We start from the raw sequence: 20,000 nt of genomic DNA, 5'->3' as shown, positions 1-20,000 counted from the left end.
ACTCCCGGAAATGCCCACAACTCCTACGAAAGCCTTGTCAAATATGTGCTTCTTCAGGTTCATGGTACAGAGGAAGGGTCAGACTACCACCAGGGTCATAAAACTACTCCCGGAAATGCCCACAACTCCTACGAAAGCCTTGTCAAATATGTGTTGTTGGATGAGGAAATGTCTTATATTACGACCCTTAAGCTCTACTGAGGAAGTGCCACATACTGGTTTTCCTGCGTCTGCCCTTTGTTTATGTTGCTCGTTTTCTTTGAAGGTGATTCTTGGGGGTACTGACTCTAGCGAGGTTGCTTCCCACTCCCGGAGCAGGCAGCAGGTAATGAAGCAGGCTCCGGAACTTTATAGCGGCGTGATGTTGTGCTCTTTTAGCCACAAGTAAAGCAGTGGAGTGCAGGACGGAAGCTGCCTCACGATTTTTCCTGCTAATATACACACACGCACACACCCCACCCGCCCTCCCTCCCCCCACAGGACCCACGAGACAACGCAATATTCTCGTCCCAGTCAGACCTCGCACGGACAGATACCGGCTTTGCACTAAACCGGCACTTGTAAAGGCCGAAAATACCTCCATGATCACATGACCCCCCCCCCCTTTAAAACACACACACACACACACACACACACACACACATATAGATAGATAGATATAAATAGATAGGTAGATACAGACAGATATATATATATATATATATATATATATATATATATATATATATATATATATATATATATATATATATATATATGACTAAGATGACGATGATTCAGGGGTTGAGAAACTTGCCATACGAGGGAAGACTCAAACAGTTAAACTTGCATTCTCTAGAAAGGTGAAGGGTGCGTGGAGACATGATCGAGGTTTATAAATGGATGAAGGGCTTTAATAAGGGAGACATTCATAAGGTTTTGTTGGTAAGAGAACCGGGTAGGACACAGTAACGGGTTTAAACTGGATAAATTCAGATTCAACAGGGACATAGGCAAAATTGGTTTACTAACAGGGTGGTGGATGAGTGGAATAAACTTAGCAGTCATGTGGTGAGTGCCAATACAATTGTCACATTCAAAATAGACTAGATAAATTCATGGACAGCGATATTAGGTGGGGTTAGATACACGGGAGCTTAGGGTCAAAGGAGCTGCCTTGTACAGGCCTACCGGCCTCTTGTAGACTCCTGCGTTCTTATATATATATATATATATATATATATATATATATATATATATATATATATATATATATATATATATATATATATATATATATATACCATAATACCAGTTGTATCGCTGCGGCTGTGACTCTGAGTCGGCCGGGGTCACACGGGCAGGTCTGTGTCTTGGCAGCCTCCTTACCCCCGGGCGCGCATTCTACTCCACCACCGAGCAGTCAAGGTCTGGCTCCGCCTCGAGTCACTACACACACCCCACCTCACCACCATCACAGACAACGCCCACAACATTCGCCGCTACAATCAATCCTTCCCCAGCAGCCTCACTGCACTCAACACCGTCCCTGCTCCACTCTTTCACTGACAGTCCCACTCGCCACATCCCTCCCTGACGACGCACAGCTAGCAAGCTACCAAACAACACAACACCTACACTTCACGTCACACAAACAATATGTAAACACACTCCAAATAAATAACAACAACATATATAAATTGTCAAATAATACCATGAACTTGATAAAATTAACAAACTCTGTAACTATTAACTAAAAATAAAACGTCTTTGTCAGGTGGACGCCCACCATCTTTCCACCTCCTCCTGTATTTCTCTCTCTTCCCCCCTTTCCCTTCTCCACACACACACACACCCTCTTCCTATAATTCACCCTCTCTCTCTCTCTCTCTCTCTCTCTCTAAAAAAAAAAAAAAAAAAAAAAAAGCTGCGGGGCGGCTGTACAGTGGTGCGTGTGATGAGCTGCGACAGTAGTGACTTCATTCCTGCCATCTCCCTTTTCACGTCCCGACGTGGCGTGACTAATGTACGTAAGCCATGATTCTCTCTCTCTCTCTCTCTCTCTCTCTCTCTGTGTGTGTGTGTGTGTGTGCGTGCGTGCGTGCGTGCGTGGGTGGGTGGGTGGGTGTGGGTGGCGCACTCCTTGCCGCTGAGCTGTAACTTCCTCCTCAGACCGGCTGGCAGCAGATTGGCTGAGCAGGGGCGTCTGGAGGCACGGAGGGGGTGGTGTTGGCTCTAAAGAAAGGCCCGAGGGAAGAATGGTGATCCTGTTATTCTGCCGGCGCGAGGTCGTTTCCCCGGACAAGACAAGGGCGAGGTGTTGGGGGTTGTCGGTCAGCTGCGGCGGTGTGAGGGAGAAACTTGTTTGACCTGGGACGGGTCATCCTGATGGGAGAGGGGGAGGCCGCAGCGGTGAAGTCTGGCCATACCCTGGTCTGGCCCGGGGTGTAATCTCTGCTCTGAGGGAGGGGTGCCGGGTCTCACTGGGCTCCTGCTGCTCCGGGCGTTGTGTCCTTGAAGATAGTTGGGAGCCACCGTGCCGGAATGTCCTCCTACTTCCATATTCACTCCTTGTAAACCGCGATGTCGTGGTTGCCCGAACAAAAGACCGATCTCTCCGTGTCATCACGTTGCCGCGCCCTGTGTCCCCACCTCTGGCATCTTCCGCAGAACGGGTGAACTTAACCTGCACGCACGCATACCTGTGTGACGGGTTCTGCATTCACACAGCCATGATCAGGTGTTGTTATCAAGGGGTTGGCGACCTTTGGTATGGACGACGGTGTGTGTGCATGTTTGTGTGTGTGTGTGTGTGTTGGTTAATTGATGTTTTAGTTGTTGTCTCTTCTTTTATTTCATGTTCGTCCACTTCCTCTGCCGTGTTTTTCGTCTTGCTCTTTCTCTTCTTTTTTTCTCTTATTTTCGTGTTTTCGTGAATGATGTTTTTGTCCTTTCACGCGCATGAAGTATAATAGTAGTAGTAGTTGTAGTAGTAGTAGTAGTAGTAGTGGTAGTAGTAGTAGTTGTAGTGGTGGTAGTAGTAGCAGTAGTAGTAGTAGTAGTAGTAGTAGTAGTAGTACAAGTGGTTGTTGTAGTAGTAGTAAGTAGTAGTAGTTGTAGTAGTAGTGGTGGTAGTAGTAGTAGCAGTAATAGTAGTAGTAGTAGTAGTAGCAGTAGCAGTAGTAGTAGTAGTAGTAGTCCTTTGTAGTAGTAGTAGTAGTAGTAGTTGTTGTTGTCGTAGTTGTAGTAGTAGTAGTAGTAGTAGTAGTAGTAGTAGTAGTAGACTCATGATAACCTTGAGGTGTGCATAGCAAGCAAACAAAAGACAAACACAGCCTTCCATTTCTTTATTAATAACATTCCGGGTATAAAAAAAACATTCAAAACAATTTCACACGTGTAGCGCCAGGCTGCAATAAATAACACTAATTTATCGTCGATTCAGAACGCTCTCAGCACCAAAACCTCAGTGGTGGTGGTGGTGGTAGTGTCCGTGTCCGCCGTAGCCGCCGTAGCCGCCATGTCCGTAGCCTCCATGCCCGAAGCCGTGTCCTCCATGTCCGAAACCGCCGAAACCACCACCAAATCCACCAAACCCATGTCCACCATGTCCTCCATATCCGCCATAGTACCCCCTGCGGCTTGGGTCAGCCTCTGCGTCAGGGATTGCGACAGCCACGGGGATGGGCAGGGCTTCGGGGTCGGGGTATGGTAGTGCCGCCGCGAGGGTCACCAGCAGGCACAGTCCCACGATCAGAGTCTGCGGGAGTGGAGAGGGAGGTTAGGTTAGGTTAGGTTGGGTTGGGTTGGGTTGGGTTGGTGGTGTGCTGTGTGTTACTCTTCATCTTTTTCTTCTTGTTCACTTCCTACTGTTCTCTTCTCCTTTCCCTCTTTCTTCTACTCCTCCTGTTATTGTTTTCTTCTTGGCCGCTTCCTACTGTTCCTTTTCCTAAACTTTTCCCTTTTCTTCTTTCTTCTACTCCTACTGTTATTGTAGCTATTTTTTCCCTCCTCCTAGTTCCTTTATACCACCTCCCTACTGGTTCACCTTCTCCTATTATCTGTCTTCGTTTTATCCTCTTCCTCCTTATTCTACTGATCTTCGTTCCTCTCCTCCTACGACCAAATCCCCATAACCAAAGCAAGGTTTTTTTTCTAATACTGACATCTTTGCTATTCTTCACACAACTCTTGTAGGTGAAAACTAACACGGAAAACATTGAACTTAACCTTCCTCCTTCCAAAGCAAACACTAAGGCAATATAACAAACAAACTAGAGAGAGAGAGAAAATGTTAAGGATACTAACCTTCTGCATGGCGGCGGTGAAGGAAGTGAAACAGACGAGGACCAAATGATTCTCTTTGAGCTACAGCGCTTCCTAGGCCTGTCTGTCTCTGGAGGTGTCCCAAAGGTTTCTGGCCTCTGCACAGACTCAACGTCTTATATACAGCTGGGCAGGGCAGGGAGAAAGCCTTGGGGCGGTGCGCACAGCTAGGAGGAGCGTGGAAAAGAGGGAGGAGGGGCAGAAGTTGGAAAAACCCGCGTTCATGATTTTTTTTGTCCGCGTTGGGTGAGAGTCGGGGGCGGACGGGAAAACAACAGCGAGGGAAATAAAAGTTGTAGCTGTTTAGTCTTCTTGTTCCTATGTCGTCTTCTCTTCTCCTCTTCCGCATCCTCCTCTTGCTCATTCTCCTCCTCCTCCTCCTCCTCCTCCTGGAGGGGGCTTCGTGGTGCAGTGGTTGGCACACTCGGCTCACAACCTAGAGAGCCCGGGTTCGATTCCCGGGCGGAGTGGAAAAATTTGGGCGGCTTTTCCGATACCCTACGCCCGTGTCCACCCAGCACTGAATGGGTACCAGGTATTAATCGGGGGTTGTGTCCCGTCTCCTGGGATCTGTTCCCTTCTATAATTCCTTCCCCTTCTGAATCTCTCCGGCATATGACCATTGCCTATGGATGAAAAAGTTTTTGGTAAGTCGAAGAATAGATTTGGCACGATTCCGGGCGGAAATGTAAAGTTCATGGTTAGCGGGAGTTTGAAGGTTCTGATACCTTTTGTGACCTGCCTCTCTATCTTTGACAGCACGAGAACAAGCGTGATTAAACCAAGGCTTTTTAGCATGAGGAGTAAAAATAGTACGTGGAATGTATGCCTCCATTCCAGAGACAATCACCTCTGTGATGCGCTGGGCACACACAGAGGGGTCTCTCTCCTGGAAGCAGTAATCATTCCACGGGAAATCGGAAAAGTACATCCTCAGGTCGTCCCACCGAGCTGAAGCAAAATGCCAAAAGCAACGCCTTTTCGGTGGGTCCAGAGGATGTACAGGAGCGATAGGACAAGATACAGAAATAAGGTTTTGATAGGAGGAGCCCAACGGAGAGAACAGTTTGACAGAGTAAGTAGAAGGATTAGAGGTAAGGAAGATGTCTAGTATGTTGGGCCTGTCTCCAAGACGGTCGAGAATACGTGTAGGGTGCTGAACCAACTGCTCTAGATCGTTGAGGAGAGCAAAGTTGTAGGCTTGTTCACCAGGCTGGTCAGTGAAAGAGGATGAAAGCCAAAGCTGGTGGTGAACATTGAAATCTCCTTTTATGGAGAGTTCAACGAAGGGAGAGTGGATCAAAATGTCCTCCACTTTTGAGTTTAAATAGTCAAAGAATTTTACTTATTTAGTAGAGTTAGGTGAGAGATAAACTGCGCAGATGCATTTAGTATTAGAATGACAATGAAGTCTTAGCCAGATGGTGGAAAATTCTGAAGAGTCAAGGTCGTGGGCACGAGAGCAAGTGATGTCGTTGCGTACGTAGACACAACATCCAGCTTTGGATTAAAATTTAGGATAGAGATACTAGGAGGGAACAGAGTAGAGAATGCTGTCAGTAGCTTCAGAAGAGGAGGAGGAGGAGGAGAGCGACAGAGTAGAGACAGAACGAGAAGGAATTTACGTAGTAATGGTTCTAGGAGAGAGATTCGAACGGACCACTCAAGGAGGACAGTAAAGAGACTAAAATACCTCGCGGTATTTTCCTCCTTGTGTCTGTTGCGCTCATAGGAAGGAGAGTAGTAAGCGAGGGGGTGATTCCCTATTCGGTCTAGGGACTACCCAGGGCTGGGCTAATGAGGTGCTCAACTCCCTAGGGAGCTGTTTTCTCACGAGAGAGAGAGAGAGAGAGAGAGAGAGACACACACACACACACACACACACACACACACACACACACACACACACACAGAAAGAGAGAGAGAGAGAGAGAGATTTACATAGATAGATTTACATAGAAAATCAGACCACACAGACCCCATGGTCCAGACTTGGTGGTCTGTCCTTAAACCTAAGTGATTTTACATTAATCAGAAGGCTCCAAAACGTTGCATTTCTACTCTAGTTGATATTAAGTTGAAGGAAGTGACGGTCGAGCTTATTTTTGAAGGAGTCAATCGTGTTACACTGGACCACTGATGGTGGAAGTTTATTCCATTCTCGCACTACAACGTTGGTGAAGAAAAATTTGGTGCAGTCTGAATTTACTTTTCTACATCTGAGTTTTACGCCATTGTTCCTCGTGCGCAAAGTGTCATCGATCATAAACAATGTTGATCTGTCTACATTCGTGAAACCATTAAGTATTTTAAAACATTCAGTCAGTTTTCCTCGGAGGAGACGTTTCTCAAGAGAGAACATGTTAAGGGTAGAAAGCCTTTCTTCGTAGGATTTGTTGCGCAAGGAAGGGATCATTTTCGTTGCCCGACGCTGAACACCTTCTAATTTAGCAATATCCTTTGCATGGTGGGGAGACCAAAACTGTACCGCATATTCCAAGTGGGGTCTGACTAAACTGTTGTAGAGCGGGAGTATTACATCTTTATTCTTGAATAAAAAGTTTCTTTTAATGAAGCCCAACATTCTGTTCGCTTTATTTGCTGCATCGATGCATTGCTGTGAGAATTTGAGGTTTGACGCGATTTTGACCCCCAAGTCCTTGACGCATTGAACGCTTTTGAGTTTAACGCCGCGCATTTCGTAATCGAACTTCTTATTCCTCTTTCCAACGAAGGACCTGGCACTTGTCTACGTTAAAGGGCATCTCCCATCTATCAGACCAAGCTGAAATTTTGTGCAAATCCTCTTGGAGGCTTTGCCTGTCTTCGTCAGTGAGAACCGAGTTACCAATCTTTGTGTCGTCTGCAAATTTACTAATGCGGTTATTGAGTCCAACATCCACGTCGTTGATGTAAATAATGAAGAGCACTGGGCCAAGAACCGAGCCCTGAGGGACGCCACTAGTGACCAGCGCCCACTCTGAGTTAAATCCGTCAATCACTACTCTTTGTTGTCTGTTGCTCAACCAATTCGCGATCCATTGGTTTACTTGACCGTCAATACCTATTTGCTTTAATCTGTAAAGTAATTTATGATGCGGGACTTTATCAAACGCTTTCTGGAAATCAAGATAGACTACGTCCAGTGATTTCGTTACGTCATAAAGAGTGAAGAGGTCGTTATAAAAGGTTAATAGGTTTGATAGGCAGGATCTTTTGTTTCGGAAGCCATGTTGTGAGTCCCCAATTAATGAGTGGCTTTCAAGGTAACTCACAATTTTGTCTCTAATTATGCCCTCAAGTAGCTTACCTACAACCGAAGTTAGACTAATGGGCCTGTAATTACCTGGTACTTTTGTCTCCTTTCTTAAAAATCGGTGTTACGTTAGCCTTTTTCCAATCTGAGGGGACGATGCCTTGTCGCAAGGACATATTGAATACGGTTGTGAGGGAGGAGAGTATTTCGCTCTTTGTTTCTTTCAGCAGAGTTGGATATACTTTGTCAGGTCCAGGACTTTTATTTATTTTAAGTGATTTGAGGGCTTTAAGGACTTCATCGGGTTTTATTTCAAAGTTAGGCAATGCATGCTGGGGATTTACATTAGTACTGGTGTTGGTGGTAGTGGTGGGAGGACTGTTATTATTAAACACCGAGGAAAAGTAATTGTTTAATAGGTTTGCAACGTGTTGGCTGTCAGTCACTAGTGCACCGTCGCTGTTTGTTAAGGGTCCAATTCCAATTCTAATCGCCTTTCTGTTGTTTATGTAACTGAAGAAGGATTTCGGATTATTTTTACAGTTGGCTGCAATATTTTCTTCATAGCTACGCTTTGCCTGATGCACTAATCTGTTTACTCGTCGCCTGGCATCATTGTAGAGTCTAATGTTTTCGGGCGTGCTTTGATCTTTCTTTAACCTGTAAAACAATTTTCTCTCCTTGACTGAGTGTTTAATTTCGCTATTAATCCAAGGTGGACTTTTATTAGTGTTAATTCGCTACTCGCACAAGGGGACAAATGTGTCCTGCTGAGTGAGTAAGTGATTTTTAAAGCTTAACCAGGTGTCCTCTACATTGCCGTCATCTGATAGTTGCATATCTATTAGTTTTCGTCGGATTTCTACGAAGTTGGGTCTTTTGAAATTGGGCACCTTTACTTTATTTTCAGTCACCGATGTTTGAGCTCTAATGTCAACGCGCACTAGTTTATGATCGCAGGAACCGAGGTGTTCTCCTACCGTGACATTACTGACTAGGTCATCTTGGGTCGCTATAACAAGGTCAAGTATGTTATTCTGTCGAGTTGGTTCAGAAACCATTTGGCTTAGATAATTTTCCTCTAAAAATTTGATCATTCTATGGGACTCACCTTCTGTACCTGACAGTGTCGCCCAGTCGATATGGGGGAGGTTAAAGTCTCCTAGTATCAGTGAGTCGCTGTTATTAAGTGACTGCCTGAGAGAGAGAGAGAGAGAGAGAGAGAGAGAGAGAGAGAGAGAGAGAGAGAGAGAGAGAGAGAGAGAGAGAGAGAGAATGGATTAACGAGGATAAAATGGTAATTAAATAATGTGAAATAAAAGATGAAGCAGAAATAAAAATAATAAAAGATATTATCAATAAAATGACAATAACAATACAGATATGTAATAATAAATAAAATAAAAAATAATAATAATAATAATTATTATTATAATAAATATCATATATTGTCTAGTATATTCTTAGTAGTAAACATTATATAGTAGTTTTGTGTAAATATCTCACATATTCTTTTTCTATATTCCATATTTTCTTCTTTACCATATATCTGTATTTATACATGACCTAACATATAAGATATAAGAACATAAGAACGTAGGAGTCTGCAAGAGGCCGGTAGGCTGTTATAGTAGGATATCAATGTATTATTATTATTATTTAATATCACCACGAATTAGGCATACAATTGTCAATGGAAAAACCCACGACAGATAGATCACGCCACCTTATAGGAATGTCGTCCGTCAGTGTTTACCGTCTCAGTTTTGTATACTTCGCACTCCGATGGTGCGTGGAGGTCACCTTGACATACGTGACCAATTGTAACAATTATTTTCCAACCTGTAACTCGCCACTCCTTCACGAGAGTCCGACTGACACACAACGACAGTCGCTCTCGCTCCGTCGCTTCTTGTACATATAGGCTACGAATATAATTCGCCTTAAGGAAGCTGAAGTCTTGATCAACACCCTTTAAACGCCCCCCGACAAGCCCGTTACAAGGCCTGTACAAGGCAGCTCCTTTGAACCTAAGCTCCCGTGTATCTAACCCCACCTAATATTGCTGTCCATGAATTTATCTAATTAATTTTTAATGTGACTATTGTATTGGCACTCACCACATGACTGCTAAGCCTTTTCCACTCATCCACCACCCTGTTAGTAAACCAATTTTTGCCTATGTCCCTGTTGAATCTGAATTTATCCAGTTTAAACCCATTACTTCGTGTCCTACCCGGTTCTCTTACCAACAAAACCTTATGAATACCCCCCTTATTAATGCCCTTCATCCATTTATAAACCTCGATCATGTCTCCACGCACCCTTCGCCTTTCTAGAGAATGGAAATTTAGCTGTTTGAGTCTTTCCTCGTATGGCAAGTTTCTCAACCCCTGAATCATCTTAGTCATCCTCCGCTGCACCGATTCTAACATTTTGATATCCATTCTATAGTAGGGTGACCAGAACTGAACCCCATAGTTAAAATGAGGTCTAACTAATGCTAAATATAGCTTGAGGAAGACTTCGGCGCTTCTGTTGCTTACGCTCCTTGAAATAAATCCCAGTACCCTATTAGCTCGATTTCTAGCTTGAATGCATTGTGCCCTTGGACGGAGATGAGAGCTCACTAAGACCCCTAAATCCCTTTCGCACCCAGACCTGCTTATGAGAGCGTCATTTAAGCAATAGTTGTGAGAGGGGTTGTTCCTACCTACACTCAGAATACTGCACTTCCCTACATTGAACTCCATCTGCCATTTATCCGCCCAGTCGTACAATCTGTTGAGTTCATCCTGGAGAATACTTGCGTCCTGATCCGCCTCAATTACTCTACCGATCTTGGTATCATCTGCAAACTTGCTGACATCACTACTAATTCCTGTATCTAAGTCATTGATATAAATATTAAACAAAAGTGGACCTAATACCGAACCTTGTGGGACCCCACTCGTAACACATCCCCAGTCAGATCTTTTACCATTGATTTGCACTCTTTGCTTCCTATTGCTAAGCCACGCCTTGACCCAGTTCAAAACTTTACCCTCTACTCCGTGAGCCTGTAATTTAAGCAACAGTCGTTGGTGAGGAACTTTGTCAAACGCTTTACTAAAATCAAGATAGATTACATCATAATTTTCTTCTCTGTCTACCGCCTCAAATACTTTATTGTAGAAGGACAAGAGATTGGTGAGGCATGACCTACCTTTCGTGAACCCATGCTGCGAGTCGTGAATTAAGCTCTGTTTCTCTTGATGCTCCCGAATGTTCCTGGCTATTATGGACTCCAGCATCTTGCCTATAACCGATATTAAGCTAATTGAGCGATAGTTTGAAGCAGTTGACCTGTCCCCCTTTTTGAAAATCGGCGTCACATTAGCTACTTTCCATAGGCTGGACATGTAACCTCCCAATGCTGTACTTTTGATTTTTTCATGAGAGAGAGAGAGAGAGAGAGAGAGAGAGAGAGAGAGAGAGAGAGAGAGAGAGAGAGAGAGAGAGAGAGAGAGAGAAAGATTAAAAGGAAAAGTAGGGAGAAGGTGAAGATGGAGGAGAAATAAAAGAAAATAGAGAAAGAACGAATGAAACAAAACAGTGTGAGATAAAGACAGGAAAAGAATAACTGGGAGCAAGAAGGGAATCATGAATAAACAGAGACACAAAAAACAATATAGAATCGCCATCTCTCTCTCTCTCTCTCTCTCTCTCTCTCTCTCTCTCTCTCTCTCTCTCTCTCTCTCTCTCTCTCTCTCTCTCTCTCTATCTATATAGATCTATATCTATATATATATATATATATATATATATATATATATATACCTATCTATTCATCTTTAACATATGAACGAAGTATTAATGATACGAAAATAGTCATAGATAACAATTATAATGATGAAGAATACTAATGCTGTAGTATTTTTAACGAGAGTGAGAGGTAGGTCATGGTGAGTCTCGTCAAATCTGGCTGTAGAAGTGAGGGTGCCGCTATACCCTACCTGGATGGTCGTTTGCGTACCGTCAGATCCTTTGCCCCCCAATCTCGTGTCGGAGGCAGCCCTTACAGGAAAGAGCCAGAAAGGTCAGTTCGTCTTTAAATTCTTCCTTCCCCTCGACCTTGGCCATGCCTCCCTAGCTCCGGCCACCCTTGCCCTACCAAAGTCTGGCCCGGGGTGTAATCTCTGCTCTGAGGGAGGGGTGCTGGGTCTCACTGGGCTCCTGCCGCCCGGGGCGTTGTGTCCTTGAAGACAGTTGGGGGGCACCGTTGCGTAATGTCCTCCTACTTCAATATTCACTCCTTGCAAACAGCGATGTCGTGGTTGCCCGAACAAAAGACCGATCTCTCCGTGTCATCACGTTGCCGCGCCCTGTGTCCCCACCTCTGGCATCTTCCGCAGAACGTTGCCTTCCCAATCAACTTATCTAACCTGCACGCACGCATACCTCGTAATAGGCGCACCTAACAATACCATAGCCGATCCAGGATTCAGGACGTTTCTTAAGTTAAAGAAGGTAATGTTATACTTGTATTTCGTAAAGCAGGAAGTCGGGAAATATAAGCGGCTGAGTACGACAATCTGGCAATAATCTGTGGCCGAGGCAGCAGCAGCCTGCCATATTGCGGGTGTCAGATACCTAAAATAGCATACCTTTACTGCGCAAAGCAGGCGATGTCACTTATTGTGACTTCGTGAGCTTTCATATTTATCTATATGTGTATATTTCATGGTGGCAAAACTTAAATTACTAGTTTCATTTTTACTAGTGACACGAATTTGTGACTTTATCACAATAGAATTTCACTTTAATAAGTGAATCAGACTCCACAGAAATGTTACCAGTGTGTGTATGAATGAATACAAAGATAAGCACATACTTTGCTTTAACTCCAGGATGTCTCGTGGATCATTAGTAAATAAAAACAAAATATCCGGCTAAGCTACTCTTTAGCCATTACCTTTAATGGCGCCCAAAAAACAGTCCCTCCGCCAAGTTTGTACCCCACATGTTAGGTGCGCCTATTGAGGCGCGTCTGACGGGCTCTGCATCCACATAACAATGATCAGGTGTTGGCAACAAGGGTTGGCGATCTTTTGTATGGACGACGGTGTGTGTGTGTGTGTGTGTGTGTGTGTGTGTAATAGTAATAAATGGTTTATTCATTTGTAGGCAGCCATAAGGCTGAAAATACACAAAATACCATACAATTAGTTTTATGTGGTGAGTGATGGGGGAAGTGGGGAAGGGTGGTGTGTGTGTGTGTGTGTGTGTGTGTGTGTGTGGAGGTGGAGGGGTCATGTGATCGTGGAGGTGTTAATGACCCTCACAAGCGTCGGTATCGCACTAAACCGATATCTGTCCGTGCGAGTTTTGACCGGGACGAGAATATTGTGGTGTCTTGTGGGTCTAGTGGGGGGAGGGAGGGCGGGTGGGAGTAGATCTCTATGACGGGGGTTGTGGAGGAGGGACTTGCCGAATTTGGTTAGGTTTGTCTGGTATCGGTCCTGTAGGGTGGGCATATTCAGCTGGGTGAGTGCATTTTCGTAGTTAGTGTAAGCACTGCCCAGAATCTGTCTGCAAGCACGCCTTTGCACTCTCTCTAATTGGCGTTGCTGAGTCTTGTTGATGGAGGAAGCCCAAGCAGGAGAGGCATAGAGGAGTCTGGGAAGGATGAAGGTGGTGTACAGGTCCTTGAGCGACCTTTGGGGGCTCCCAGTGCCTTCATGCGCCTCAACATGAAAAGTTTGTAGGAAGCCTCCCTGATGATGGTGGTGACGTGCTTGCCCCAGCTCAGCGTGCTGTCTAGGGTGACTCCAAGTAGTTTGGTGGATTCAACCACCTGCAGCTGGTGAGGGCCAACCTCCAGGGCTGGCGGTGGGATGGCAGTGGTGGAGGTGTGAAAAAGCATCACCACCGTCTTGTTGGTGTTGATGGTGACGTGGTTGTCTTGCGTCCAGCTCTGCAGGCGCTCCAGAATGTGCTGTAGGGGCGTGTAGTAAGGGGCTGTGTTGTTGATGGAGATGCCCACTGCAGAAACATCCACGTACTTCCAGCGATGAGGGGCGTCTAACAGTGCATTGTTAATCAGAATAAGGAAACAAAGAGGCCCCATGCGCGTCCCTTGTGGCACCCCAGCAGAGAGGGGCTGGAGGGTGGATGTGCTGCCCTGATGACGCACAGCTTGGTGCCGGTGCGTCAGGAAGTCCGCCAGCCAGGATGTCAGGTGGGAGGGCAGGCCGATGTTTATGGCCTTGGTGATGACAGTGGTGTGGTCAACCAGGTCGAAGGCTTTCCGAAAGTCAATAAAGGCGAGGGCAGAGGAAGTTTTTTTTCTGGTTTCCAGGTTTTTTTTTAGAATGAAGTCAAGGAAACTAATGAGGCAATGTGTTGTGGAGGAGGCTCTGACGTTGCCGAACTGCCTCTGATCAATTTTGTAATGAATAGTATCATATGCCCAGCTGAATACAAACTCTTCACAAAGCAGGCTCAGGATTGGAGTGATAGCAATGGGTCTTAGTTCATTAAGTGATGTGGGGCTGGTGACTTTGGGGATGGGAGTGACGTGTGTGTGTGTGTGTGTGTGTGTGTGTGTGTGTGTGTGTGTGTGTGTGTGTGTTAATTAAAACACGGGAGAAAATTGGACCGCTGAAATCAAACACAGGGGAGCCAGTAGAAAATTACGAAAATATGAGCACATTGTTGAACGACTACTTCCTTTCAGTATTCACACAGGAGGATCGAACGACTATACCGGAAAGAGTTCAGGTGTACGAGGGCGGGGATGGCGATAAATTGAGGGATATAATCATTACCAGGCAAGTAGTTCAGGATGAGATAGATAAGCTGAAGAAGAACAAGTCGCCAGGTCCTGACGGGATATTTCCGAGGGTATTAAAGGAGTTAGGTGATATAATCAGTGACCCACTAACCGACATCTTTAAGATGTCGGTAAATACTGGCTATGTGCCGAGCCTATGGAAAGTAGCTAATGTGACGCCGATTTTTAAAAAGGGGGACAGGTCAGTTGCTTCAAACTATCGCCCAATTAGCTTAACATCGGTTATAGGAAGATGCTGGAGTCCATAATAGCCAGGAACATTCGGGAGCATTTAGAGAAACATAGCTTAATTCACGACTCGCAGCATGGGTTCACAAAAGGTAGGTCATGCCTCACCAATCTCTTGTCCTTCTACAATAAAGTATTTGAGGCGGTTGACAGAGATGAAAATTATGATGTAATCTATCTTGATTTTAGTAAAGCGTTTGACGAAGTTCCTCACCAACGACTGTTGCTTAAATTACAGGCTCACGGAGTAGAGGGTAAAGTTTTGAACTGGGTCAAGGCGTGGCTTAGCAATAGGAAGCAAAGAGTGCAAATCAATGGTAAAAGATCTGACTGGGGATGTGTTACGAGTGGGGTCCCACAAGGTTCGGTATTAGGTCCACTTTTGTTTATTATTTATATCAATGACTTAGACACAGGAATTAGTAGTGATGTTAGTAAATTTGCAGATGATACCAAGATCGGTAGAGTAATTGAGTCGGATCAGGACGCTAGTATTCTCCAAGGTGAACTCAACAGATTATATGACTGGGCGGATAAATGGCAGATGGAGTTCAATGTAGGGAAGTGCAGTATTCTGAGTGTAGGTAGGAACAACCCTCACATAACTATTGCTTAAATGACACTCTCATAAGTAGGTCTGGGTGCGAGAGGGATTTAGGGGTCTTAGTGAGCTCTGATCTCCGTCCAAGGGCACAATGCATTCAAGCTAGAAATCGAGCTAATAGGGTACTGGGATTTATTTCAAGGAGCGTAAGCAACAGAAGCCCCGAAGTCTTCCTCAAACCATATTTAGCATTAGTTAGACCTCATCTTGACTATGCGGTTCAGTTCTGGTCACCCTACTATAGAATGGATATCAAAATGTTAGAATCGGTGCAGCGGAGGATGACTAAGATGATTCAGGGGTTGAGAAACTTGCCATACGAGGAAAGACTCAAACAGTTAAACTTGCATTCTCTAGAAAGGCGAAGGGTGCGTGGAGACATGATCGAGGTTTATAAATGGATGAAGGGCTTTAATAAGGGAGATATTCATAAGGTTTTGTTGGTAAGAGAGCCGGGTAGGACACGAAGTAACGGGTTTAAACCGGATAAATTCAGATTCAACAGGGACATAGGCAAAAATTGGTTTACTAACAGGGTGGTGGATGAGTGGAATAGGCTTAGCAGTCATGTGGTGAGTGCCAATACAATTGTCACATTCAAAAATAGACTAGATAAATTCATGGACAGCGATATTAGGTGGGGTTAGATACACGGGAGCTTAGGGTCAAAGGAGCTGCCTCGTACAGGCCTACCGGCCTCTTGCAGACTCCTGCGTTCTTATGTTCTTATGTTCTTATGTTTTGTTGTTGTCTCTTTATTTTATTTCATGTTCGTCCACTTCCGCTTCCATGTTTATCGTCTTACTCTTTCTCTTTTTTTTTTTTCTTCCCTTTTTCGTGTTTCCTCGAATGATGTTTTTGTCCTTCCACGCGCTTGAACTATAGTAGTAGTAGTAGTAGTTGTAGTAGTAGTAGTAGTAGTAGTAGTAGTTGTAGTTGCACTGATGGTGGTAGTAGTAGTAGTGGTGATGGTGGTAGTAGTAGTAGTAGTAGTAGTAGTAGTAGTAGTAGTAGTAGTAGTAGTAGTAGTAATAGTAGTAGTAGTAGTAGTAGTAGTAGAATGGGGAAACACATCTCAGGGGCCGGTACGTCGAACTATCTAGATTAGTTAAGAAAAACACCAGGATAGCAAAAAAGAACTATGAGATCAGAGTAGCAAATGAGGCGAAAAGTAATCCTAAGGGCTTCTTTCAGATGTATAGAACAAAAACACGGGAGAAAATTGGACCGCTGAAAACAAACACAGGGGAGCTAGTAGAAAATTACGAAAATATGAGCACATTGTTGAACGACTACTTCCTTTCAGTATTCACACAGGAGGATCGAACGACTATACCGGAAAGAGTTCAGGTGTACGAGGGCGGGGATGGCGATAAATTGAGGGATATAATCATTACCAGGCAAGTAGTTCAGGATGAGATAGATAAGCTTAAGAAGAACAAGTCGCCAGGTCCTGACGGGATATTTCCGAGGGTATTAAAGGAGTTAGGTGATATAATCAGTGACCCACTAACCGACATCTTTAAGATGTCGGTAAATACTGGCTATGTGCCGAGCCTATGGAAAGTAGCTAATGTGACGCCGATTTTAAAAAGGGGGACAGGTCAGCTGCTTCAAACTATCGCCCAATTAGCTTAACATCGGTTATAGGCAAGATGCTGGAGTCCATAATAGCCAGGAACATTCAGGAGCATTTAGAGAAACATAGCAATTCACGACTCGCAGCATGGGTTCACAAAAGGTAGGTCATGCCTCACCAATCTCTTGTCCTTCTACAATAAAGTATTTGAGGCGGTTGACAGAGATGAAAATTATGATGTAATCTATCTTGATTTTAGTAAAGCGTTTGACAAAGTTCCTCACCAACGACTGTTGCTTAAATTACAGGCTCACGGAGTAGAGGGTAAAGTTTTGAACTGGGTCAAGGCGTGGCTTAGCAATAGGAAGCAAAGAGTGCAAATCAATGGTAAAAGATCTGACTGGGGATGTGTTACGAGTGGGGTCCCACAAGGTTCGGTATTAGGTCCACTTTTGTTTATTATTTATATCAATGACTTAGACACAGGAATTAGTAGTGATGTTAGTAAATTTGCAGATGATACCAAGATCGGTAGAGTAATTGAGTCGGATCAGGACGCTAGTATTCTCCAAGGTGAACTCAACAGATTATATGACTGGGCGGATAAATGGCAGATGGAGTTCAATGTATGTAAGTGCAGTATTATGAGTGTAGGTATGAACAACACCTCACATAACTATTGCTTAAATGACACTCTCATAAGTAGGTCTGGGTGAGAGATGGATTTAGGGGTATTAGTGAGCTCTGATCTCCGTCCAAGGGCACAATGCATTCAAGCTAGAAATCGAGCTAATAGGGTACTGGGATTTATTTCAAGGAGCGTAAGCAACAGAAGCCCTGAAGTCTTCCTCAAACTATATTTAGCATTAGTTAGACCTCATCTTGACTATGCGGTTCAGTTCTGGTCACCCTACTATAGAATGGATATCAAAATGTTAGAATCGGTGCAGAGGAGGATGACTAAGATGATTCAGGGGTTGAGAAACTTGCCATACGAGGAAAGACTCAAACAGTTAAACTTGCATTCTCTAGAAAGGCGAAGGGTGCGTGGAGACATGATCGAGGTTTATAAATGGATGAAGGGCTTTAATAAGGGAGACATTCATAAGGTTTTGTTGGTAAGAGAACCGGGTAGGACACGAAGTAATGGGTTTAAACTGGATAAATTCAGATTCAACAGGGACATAGGCAAAAATTGGTTTACTAACAGGGTGGTGGATGAGTGGAATAGGCTTAGCAGTCATGTGGTGAGTGCCAATACAATTGTCACATTCAAAAATAGACTAGATAAATTCATGGACAGCGATATTAGGTGGGGTTAGATACACGGGAGCTTAGGGTCAAAGGAGCTGCCTCGTACAGGCCTACCGGCCTCTTGCAGACTCCTGCGTTCTTATGTTCTTATGTTCTTATGTAGTAGTAGTAGTCGTGGTAGTAATAGTAGTAGTAGTAGTAGTAATAGTAATAGTAGTAGTAGTAATAGTAGTAGTAGTAGTAGTAGTAGTAGTAGTCGTAGTAGTAATAGTAGTAGTAGTAGTAGTAGTAATAATAATAGTAATAGTAGTAGTAGTAGTAGTTGTTGTTGTTGTTGTAGTAGTAGTAGAAGTGGTTGTAGTAGTAATAGAAGTGGTTGTAGTAGTAGCAGAAGTGGTTGTAGTAGTAGTAATAGTAGTAGTAGTAGTAGTAGTAGTAGTAGTAGTAGTAGTAGTAGTAGTAATAGTAGTAGTAGTAGTTGTAGTTGTAGTAGTAGTAGAAGTGGTTGTAGTAGTAATAGTAGTAGTAGTAGTAATAGTAGTAGTAGTAGTAGTAGTAGTAGTAGTAGTAGTAATAGTAGTAGTAGTAGTTGTAGTTGTAGTAGTAGAAGTGGTTGTAGTAGTAATAGTAGTAGTAGTAGAAGACTCATGATAACCTTGAGGTGTGCATAGCAAGCAAACAAAAGACAAACACAACCTTCCATTTCTTTATTAATAACATTCCGGGTATAAAAAAAAACATTCAAAACAATTTCACACGTGTAGCGCCAGGCTGCAATAAATAACACTAATTTATCGTCGATTCAGAACGCTCTCAGCACCAAAACCTCAGTGGTGGTGGTGGTGGTAGTGTCCGTGTCCGCCGTAGCCGCCGTAGCCGCCATGTCCGTAGCTACCATGCCCGAAGCCGTGTCCTCCATGTCCGAAACCGCCGAAACCACCACCAAATCCACCAAACCCATGTCCACCATGTCCTCCATATCCGCCATAGTACCCCCTGCGGCTTGGGTCAGCCTCTGCGTCAGCCTCTGCGTCAGGGATTGCGACAGCCACGGGGATGGGCAGGGCTTCGGGGTCGGGGTATGGTAGTGCCGCCGCGAGGGTCACCAGCAGGCACAGTCCCACGATCAGAGTCTGCGAGAGAGGAGAGGGAGGTTAGGTTGGGTTGGGTTGGTGGTGTGCTGTGTGTTACTCTTCATCTTTTTCTTCTTGTTCACTTCCTACTGTTCTCTTCTCCTTTCCCTCTTCCTTCTACTCCTCCTGTTATTGTTTTCTTCTTCTTGGCCGCTTCCTACTGTTCCTTTTCCTAAACTTTTCCCTTTTCTTCTTTCTTCTACTCCTACTGTTATTGTAGCTATTTTTTCCCTCCTCCTAGTTCCTTTATACCACCTCCCTACTGGTTCACCTTCTCCTATTATCTGTCTTCGTTTTATCCTCTTCCTCCTTATTCTACTGATCTTCGTTCCTCTCCTCCTACGACCAAATCCCCATAACCAAAGCAAGTTTTGTTTTAATGTTAACATCTTTGCTATTCCTTACACAACTCTTGTAGGTGAAAACTAACACGGAAAACATTGAACTTAACCTTCCTCCTTCCGTAGCAAACACTAAGGCAATATAACAAACAAACTAGAGAGTGAGAGAAAATGTTAAGGATACTAACCTTCTGCATGGCGGCGGTGAAGGAAGTGAAACAGACGAGGACCAAATGATTCTCCTTGAGCTACAGCGCTTCCTAGGTGTGTCTGTCTCTGGAGGTGTCCCAAAGGTTTCTGGCCTCTACACAGGCTCAACGTCTTATATACAGCTGGGCAGGGCAGGGAGAAAGCCTTGGGGCGGTGCGCACAGCTAGGAGGAGCGTGGAAAAGAGGGAGGAGGGGCAGAAGTTGGAAAAACCCGCGTTCATGATTTTTTTTGTCCGCGGTGGGTGAGAGTCGGGG

General features: G+C 44.4%; 3 protein-coding genes across 4 annotated transcripts in view; 1 reads left to right on the top strand and 2 right to left on the bottom strand.

Moving 5' to 3' along the window:
• The window catches only part of LOC127001212 (uncharacterized), a 348,018-nt gene that overhangs the window by 262,789 nt on the left and 65,229 nt on the right, over window positions 1-20,000 (top strand). The gene's annotated exons all lie outside the window — the stretch shown is intronic.
• On the bottom strand, window positions 3,312-4,440 carry LOC127001215 (uncharacterized). Its single transcript, XM_050865444.1, has 2 exons — window positions 4,288-4,440; window positions 3,312-3,739 (listed from the first exon to the last, which is right to left on the bottom strand). The coding sequence occupies exons 1-2, from the start codon at window positions 4,294-4,296 to the stop codon at window positions 3,446-3,448; spliced, it is 303 nt and encodes a 100-aa protein (XP_050721401.1). The 5' UTR covers window positions 4,297-4,440; the 3' UTR covers window positions 3,312-3,445.
• LOC127001214 (uncharacterized) lies at window positions 18,754-19,883 on the bottom strand. Its single transcript, XM_050865443.1, has 2 exons — window positions 19,724-19,883; window positions 18,754-19,194 (listed from the first exon to the last, which is right to left on the bottom strand). Exons 1-2 carry the CDS (start codon window positions 19,730-19,732, stop codon window positions 18,889-18,891), a joined length of 315 nt encoding a protein of 104 aa, XP_050721400.1. The 5' UTR covers window positions 19,733-19,883; the 3' UTR covers window positions 18,754-18,888.

This window comes from Eriocheir sinensis, chromosome 20, assembly GCF_024679095.1.
Source record: "Eriocheir sinensis breed Jianghai 21 chromosome 20, ASM2467909v1, whole genome shotgun sequence".
In the NCBI taxonomy this organism is placed as follows: Eukaryota; Metazoa; Arthropoda; class Malacostraca; order Decapoda; family Varunidae; genus Eriocheir; species Eriocheir sinensis.
The sequence above is the reverse complement of the archived record's forward strand: the minus strand, read 5'-3'. Positions and strand labels throughout refer to the sequence as shown.